This window comes from Pecten maximus, chromosome 16 (assembly GCF_902652985.1).
Source record: "Pecten maximus chromosome 16, xPecMax1.1, whole genome shotgun sequence".
NCBI lineage: Eukaryota > Metazoa > Mollusca > Bivalvia > Pectinida > Pectinidae > Pecten > Pecten maximus.
The window spans coordinates 14,227,848-14,236,692 of NC_047030.1; the positions used below are offsets into that span (position 1 = coordinate 14,227,848).

The 8,845-nt window shown below is 35.7% G+C and overlaps 1 protein-coding gene across 1 annotated transcript in view; it reads right to left on the reverse strand.

Moving 5' to 3' along the window:
• The window catches only part of LOC117344596, a gene marked incomplete in the record, with an annotated part of 17,621 nt that continues 8,776 nt past the window's right edge, over positions 1–8,845 (reverse strand). Inside the window, 2 exon segments of the mRNA XM_033907399.1 lie at positions 1–8,205; positions 8,491–8,541. Coding sequence (XP_033763290.1) covers positions 4,430–8,205; positions 8,491–8,541 — 3,827 coding nt within the window.

Here is an 8,845-nt window from a genome sequence, read left to right on the forward strand (position 1 = left end):
TTATCTGATCAGCAGTACATCCTTTATTATCAAAGGGATATATTAAACATGTAACTAGAACATGTAACAAAACATGATAAACGTGCGATACACAAACAGTTATTTTGTATCATTCCATAACAATACTAGCATGACATTGTCGATTAATACACGGCATTCATTGACTATTTGAGCTATGATTTCTCAAAAGAAAAAAACCGTTTTAGGAATTTAAAACATATTGTTATTTGATTACATTGAAGTAAATCAATTAAAGATTGTACCTCATTTGCACTGCGTATATGGTCACGGTGGGGAATCACTTGGTCAGAAGATATGAATTCAAAATGGCAGCCACTAATGCAGAAAACATAAAATGAGGTAAGATATTGAAAATACTCATTACATAGGCTTTTATTTGTAGCGAGCATATGCTATACTACAATCTAGACATATCCATACCTCATGTATGCTGGAACAGTCCGTAGTTTTCCGTAACATTCTGGCCAAAATTTCGAATCGAAAGGATTTCACTGACGAATTCGATTCATTTTGGTCAGAATGTTACGGAAAACTACGGACTGTTCCAGCATACATGAGGTAAGGATAGGTCTAGATTTTGTAGAGACGGCTGCCATCTCTATTATGTTTGAAGCAAATACTTTGTAGAGACGGCCGAAATGTCTTTTATGTTTGAAGTATATACTTTGTAGAGACGGCCGAAATGTCTTTTATGTTTGAAGCATATACTTTGTAGAGACGGCTGCCATCTCTTTTGCGTTTGAAGGTTATACTTTGTAGAGGGGACCACCATGTCTTTTATGCTTGAATATATATTTTGTAGAGATGACCACCACCTCTCTTATGTCTGAAGCATATTCCTTGTAGAAACGTCTGCCATCTCTTTTGTGTTTGAAGCACATACTTTGTAGAGACGGCTACCATCTCTTTTCACGACTGCCATCACGGAAAACTACACTTGAAATTCCGTTCTATTATATGGTACCATTCGGTACAAGTAGCATGGACCAGATATAGGTACACTCATTCTACTTAGTGTCATGCTCCATTATGTAAATATGTGATTAAAGATAATTAATTGAATCAAAGAACAAAGAATGTTAATTGACAGTTATGACATATCAACCACACGTTTTACAATCGGGACTTACATTAAAGCGAATCTTCCAAATTATATTCGGGCCTTTGTTTATCCACAACCTTAAAATCTCCTGGAAAGTCGACACTGTATGATACACACACACATGTATATATATAAATAAAATATATTCAACTTGACAAATAATTGCAATTAATAACTATACGCAATGTCTTCATCTCTTTGAATTATATATAAACATATATATTCAATTATTTCATATACATGTACTTTATTTATTATACAATATGTAAAGGTGATTGCCCCTGTTTCATCAACGTCCCTTAACTTAAGAAAAGCCAACTTATTTTTTTTCCATAGGAAAACTTTACTGGATTTAAGGTGGAAATATCTTAGCTAAAGAGCTTTTCTTAAATTCTGTAATACTTTTCTGTGGACAATTTTAAGAGATTGAAATTCCCTAAGGTAAGGAGTATTGACGCTCACTTTTCCTACTTTTGTACCATGCTTTGATAAATTCACTATTCCATTAAATCCCGTGTTAGAGTACCATGCTTACAAATGAGTCTTCGGTACTTCTTGCAACGCATCAACGATTTACTGAAATAAACACATTTCACTATCAACAAGGAATCCATACGTCAGTTATTCTTAAAATGTTTTATAGAACGGCATCATAGAACCCCAATGGCCTATAGGTATATAATATATTACATAAGGTTTGATTATTATCATAGCATGAAAACAAATTTTATATAGCACTGACTTATGTTATATTGTTAACGAATATATGTAGCTATGAACTTTGAGTTTGAACATCCAAACACAGGATTGTATTTACATATACATATATGGCATATCGTACATGAACTGCCATTTACTTGTCACATTTTATGGCTATATATATATCTATGTTGATATTGAAAAAATAAAAAGGCTGGAAAAATAAAGCATTATTTTACTATAAACAGCAAGGAGCATGAATTTAATCTGTTAAGTAATTTGATTTAGTGTAAATAATCATGCATAGAGTGTAAACATTTAAAGCCACAATTTACGTATCTCTGGGATATTACCATAATGTGCTTATTCAAAATTCTTAAGAAAAGAACAGATAATGTGTAACACCGGGTGAGCTGCACAGGTAACTGAGCAGTTGTTATATTCTTACTACCTTAATTACATATCCCTATGTGTAAAAACGACTAGGCATGCGCACAACACTGCTTTATACAAACTTTAACCTGTCTACGGACGACATCGGGGGTATACAATAGCCCACATGGACTTTTTATGTGTATACTATATAATATCCCATGCTACTGTGAACATTAGATTTTAGTTGGATATTTGTTTTTACGTTTATTCCGATAGGGGAGAAAATCGCAAGGTTAGTTTTTCAATTGTTAGTTGCATATTCTAACAGAACTGAACAAAATCATAAAATCTTAGCAATAGCTTCTGCTTGTACAGAGAGTGTAATGCAATTCAAAAATATAAACCGGTTCTTGTGAAAGGTCCCAATCGGTGTCATCATACGTCATATACATAAAACAGTAATGTGATATAAATTCACGATGAATACAAGTTTTTGAAATATCTGGGCAATATTAAGAGACAAAGATAACTTATTTTTACATTCTGATATAAGAAATGATTTTTGACGCAAAGAAGAAAAAACAATACAAAATGGAACAATAATATTTCGTGAAATATCTCAAACTGTAATCAACATAAGGAAGACCCAATTTATTTCATAGACATAGCTTAATGGTGTCATCTACAAAAGGCGAAAACATAACACAATAAGTCATAAAGACGATGTGAAATGAAAGGATAAACTAGTTGAACTTTTTTTTTGTTATAAAGGTCTTGTATACAGATTGAATAAGACAACAAGGGAAGTCTATGCGAGCTATATCCGTAATATTATGAACAAAAACACACTAATCAAAATTAAAACAAATAAACATTAAACCCTTTGTATTATGGTATTATTAACAAAAGTAGTACATGTACTACAAACAGTTGCTGTATCGCCACACCGAGAGTTGCGACAAGAATCAACCTGCTTGTCAAATTCGAATAGAAGAGTTGTCCATTCATACTCTCACTATTTGTGTAGAGTGATAGTTGAGGAACACACCAAAACGTGTGACAGTTTTATAATCAAATGAGTTTACCTTAAATACATTTAATGAGTACATGTATATATAAAAACTCCATATTGTCAAACAAAAGTGTTAATATCATCAATTATAATGAAACCATTTAGAACTGATTAAAACAGATCAGACTACAAAGATTAATACGATCTATAGTACTGCATAACATTAACACTGTTGATAATGAACTGCCTCAAAATCATGCACGGAACTTGCTTGATAAAATGGGCCACTTTTTATATGTTATTAAGTGTGTAGGTCACTTATTGAATGGAGATGAAAAATAAGTATCGATAAGGTGTAGCTAAATGAAAATTTGATACAGTCTTTTATTTGAAAAGTAAGTAAAATCTTTAAATACATATTAATAAAAGAAGAAAATAGTTTAATTAATACTTCGCATTAAACCGTCCATTTTCCGATACAGACAAATCATATTTAATCGATTTGAGCGGTTAAATAACACCTTATGTAACAAACAGTTTATCAGGTTAGAGTACTACCTATACTTTGATTATTCTTCTAATTTTATTTGAATGTAACACTTTCCTGGCGTTTTGTTAAATTACACGCGCGATAAACACAATTAGTTTGTCGTTTTCATGACGATACGTAGTTGTGTCTTTATAAACAGACATAATGTAGTGCTATCAGCTACTTGTCTACTTTGAATGGAATCGCAATGTTAGTTTCGTTCTTGTTTTGCATGAAACCAAAAACGATTGGTTCGGCTTCTTTCAAGGACTTTCCTTGCAAATATCTAGAAGCTCTTTGCAGTTTTTCTCTCACCTTGGGGTTACGTGATGGAAAGAAAAACTCTTCTACAGCGTCATTCTTATCACCAGTGTCATCTCCCGTGCAGTCGTCAGGTGGTAAAACTGCATCAAAAACACTTGGTAGATTCTCGATGTTTTCCTGATTTAGAATGTTCAATTCCTCAGCAAAGGACTGGCTGGAAGATTCATTGCATATATCTATAACAGTTTTGTCTTTGTCATCACTACAATAAGGATCCGCCCCAAAGATCATCAGAATGGTCAAACGGCACAGGCGTTCCACGGTCTGCATTTTAGTGAATCCATTTACAAATTCGAGACAGTTGTGAAGTGGTGTTTTGCCCAATATGTCGACCGTTTCGACTGCATAGCGTTGTTTCAGCAACATATTAAATGTCTGAATTCGAGATTTTGTTGCATGACATGCCGCTTGATTTAATACTGTCCTTCCTCTTGTTGTCTTTAATATCCACTTTCGGTTTAGTTTCGAAAAGTATTGAAAGTATGTCGCACACTTCGTCATCGAACATCTCGCTTTCTACGCAATAATGAAGCGCTGTTTTGCCAAATCGATCCCTCATATTTGGGCTTGCTCCGCTAGCGAGAAGGTGTTTCAATGTGTTCTGCTTTCTTTTCCTGACGCTTTCTATTACTGCAGTACGATGTATTTCGTTCATTTGGTCAATAGGCGGTTTCTCTTCCGTTAAGATAGCCTCTATACATAACTTTGTATCTTCGTCTGATCGATCTGACATGACGATCAAAGGTAAGTATGGCTCTTTATTGTTCATGCTGCTGAATTTCGCCAATTCTGCCAGGAGAGTGGCTTTGCAACGCGATTTGCATGCAGATAGTAAAACTGTGTCCCCGGAATTTGTTCTACTATCTAGATCAAACCCTAGCTTTCTAAGAGGTCCGACAATATTCGCTTCAACCTCTTCAGAGAATTCCTCTTTGATATAAAAAGGCGTCATCTTTTCCTTGCATTCATCCTCTATTGCAATCTCGTTACACAACAACGAAGTAAGCAAGTCAGATGTCAGTTTATTTTTTTCTTTTATTATTTCTAAAAGGCCATCGGTCATTACCATAGAGGATGCTTTGAGAAGAGTACATATTGTTTTCACTCGATTACATCGAGATGATGCAGCCAGTGTAAGAGGTGTATTTCTGTTTTGATAGTCCTCCTCTGTTACAGATGCCCCGCGTTCTATCAATATCTGACAAAGAGAGCTTGTGCTTTCATCAGACATCGATGATTCAACACAGGCATGAAGCAAACAGCGACCAAATACGTTTTCGTGTTGTCGGTAGGCATGTCTACTATCCTCAGATATATCTTCATTATTCTCTAAACATATTTCATCAAATTTCCGAAGGCACTTTTTGGCTACTGCTAATACAGTGTCATCTTCCAAAGTAGAATGCACTAATAAATGCAACACCGTTTTCCCATCGGAATCTGTTCTACCAACATCAAAGTATATGTCCACTAGCTTCATCAAAAGGTCTGGATGTTTCTTATTCATGATCGCAAGCATCAATGGAGTGTGTTTAGCTGGTGTTTCTTTCAATTCATCATCGGTCAGCAATAGGTCCACCATGTCTACAGCGACATTGCTTTCCATGTCTGCCAAACAACAGTAATGTAGTGGAAGCAGTCCTTCTGTATCTGTCATATTTTTGTCTGCGCCATTCTTCAAAAGAAGGTCAACAAGACCTAGATTATCTTTAGCTTCTTTTATTGCTAACATTATTGGTGTCGCTCCCTCGTCATTCTGTTGGTTAACATCAGCCCCTTCTTTGATCAACACCTCTATAACATGTTCTTTGTCTGTGTTGTTTAAATCTAGCGTGATACAATAATGCAGCATAAAGTCTGTGGCATGACTGTCTGAGGCATGCTTGCATTTGGCGAGAATCCCGAGAGTTTTGATACGACTCTTTCCTTTAGATATCACTGCTTGGATAGATGATCTGCCATCTTTTACCACTTCGTTAGGATTTACCCCATGTCGAATCATTTCGGATACTCGTTGTGATACAATATTGTCTTCAATTTCAGATTGCACACAGTGATAAAGGGCTTCCGTCCGGGTTTCCTTGGTACACTTTTCTGAAAGTTTGGCGATACATTTAATGCCACATTTGACTTGAAGGACTGCCATTCCTAACGGTGTTTGTTCTTCCATGTTTTTACAAGACAGAAGAGCAGGCTCGTTTGTTAGGGCCGAAATTGTTTCAGACATTGTATCCGAAGGAGTCGAGGAAGACAAAGCAAAGTGTAGGTAATTGTTTTCATTTTCATCTTTTTCTAGAATTGGAAAGTGTTGTCGTTGCATTGCTTTCAGCAGTTTTTGGCTCAATCCAATAGTTTTGATGCAACAGGAAATCATGCTTTTCTTGTTTTCGTCTGAGTCATCCTCGAGCATCTTGACGCCTATTCCTAATTGAACAAGATTCCCGTCAATCTCATGTCCATCTTTTTCAACATAATTGGAACATTGCATTTTTACAAATGAGCTCGTACACATCATCGTCTCCTCTTCCTGTGCTGCTGCGGCTAGAAGACTCCAAAATCCCCATCTAGAATGTGGATCCTGAGCACCTGCTTTAAGTAGTATATGTAAGCATTCCTCATCGTTTGTGTTGAGGACCCATCGGAGTGGAAATGAATGATCACGTGTGTCGCTGTCTTCAGAGCATGTGCAGTAGCTACAGCGAGCGCCCGCCGAAACAAAAAACTGCAGAATATCTGCCGCTTTAAATTCTTTCTCTACTACATGAAACGTACTGTTTATGGTTTCGCATGTTCGCAACAGATAGCTTGTCATGGTGGCAATCCTACGTTCATCCTCGTAGCCCCGAAGAAATCGTTCGATTGCTTCACATAGTGGCAGACAACGGTAACGAACTGACCATTCTAGCAGCCTCTTGATACATGCATCGAGTAGGTCAGGTTCCTTGTTACAGTGGGTTTTGCATAAGACCATGATACGCTCAATGAAATAAGGATCCACCCAGGCATCACTTCTATGCAGTGCTGCTGTGTGATCATTTATCATGTCTTCAAAAAACCTACTGGCGAGAATGTCTTTGTGGGGTTCGTGTAGCAAAGGGCAATTCATCCCTTGTTGTCCTGTACATTTGAACACGGCTGTATCACACAGTGTTTCCTGGTTTAGATTCCAGATGGAAAGCTTAAGAAACCTCTCAACGGCAAAAGAAATGACCGCTTTTTTGACAGTCGTGTTCTTCAATGTAAATTTTTTCTTTACACTGGTAACCAGTTCCTCAGTTTCTAAGTATTCAGCGGCGTCTTGCAACTGCTCCATATGCTTTTCCTTGCAAAGAGATTGACCATACTCGTATCCAGATAAGCGCTGCTTAATTTTCAGTATCTGTTCCTCAGTAAATGAAATTGGCTTTTCCTCAAACAACAGGGCCAAAAGTATGATGGTATTAGCGTTACGCTCAGAGCATCTTTTAATCTCCTCTCGGTAGTATACGACTGGTGATCTAAAAAAGTCTGCACCAAACTTTCTAAAACGTTCGTTCTTTGCAAACAGAAATGCTGCTAGGGGAAACGGAATTGGATTTTTAGATACTCTTGCAATATTCTCTAGAGTCATTTCATTTACTGATTTGTCGTGCTTTTCAGAAAAACGTTCAAGTTGTTTTTGTACAAGAGAAAGTTTTTCTTGATAACCAAGGCACAGTGAATCATCTTCAGGGTCTGCTAGATCTACTTGATTAGTCAGATTAGCAATTTTTGTTACATTTTCTAACCCTGATGTCATGATAATATACAAACCAGTTTGCTGATCTGAATCAATGAATTCTCTAATAACCTTTTTTAAACTTGCTGGATCGGATTCAGGTCTTATTTCAGAGATTTCCACTAATGTTATAACAAAACCCCTAGGATCAATATTATTCAAAAACTCAGATATTGAATGTATATTGTACACTTTACATTTTTCACTAAACTTGAGCAACCTAAACATCAAATGATATGATAATGCCGTTTTACCACAGCCTTTTCCGCCTGTTATCAGTATGTGGTGATGTTTTTGTAGAAGCTCCCAAGCTTTCTTTGATAATTTCGTCTCCACATAGAAGCGTTCTTCAACTTCATGGTTTTCAATGAGCATCTTAGTCTGAGCTGTGAAGTTGAAATATCATTTATCAGTACAAATAATAGCACATTTATTACATATTTAGTTGTATTTCATTTTCTTAAATTAGTTGGTTCTTATATCCTTGGTCACATACTATCGTGAAATTTAAATTGAAATCAAACTGCTAGGTAAGATTTGAAACTAAATTGATTTTAACACAAACAATGATCAGAGGAAGGAACATAACCATCACAACAAGCATAAACGTTTCTAGCTGTTTCAAATATTTCACTTCCTCAATGTGTCTAAATCGTTTTAGCTCTTATTACCTTCTTGTCCTCCAAGGTTGTTGTTTAGTTTCTCAAACTCTGTGATAATTTCTGAAAGTAAAACACGATAATAAGCATTTCATGTATCGAAGTTTACTAAAGTTTTCAAGTGTTATTTAACTGATTTATTTTTAAGATAGACTAAATATGTTGACTTTTGATACTGAAATACTACGGTGTGTCATAATATTATTAACGGTTATCAGATATTTCACACATCTTAGTGAGACTGTTTGTGATTTGATTATACGAAAATGTTAAGTCATTGGTTATGTAGAAATAAGAATTCCTAGAAATATCAGAGAACTGTAATACATAATATCGTTATAAGACTGGTTGCCGTTTTGTAATTGGT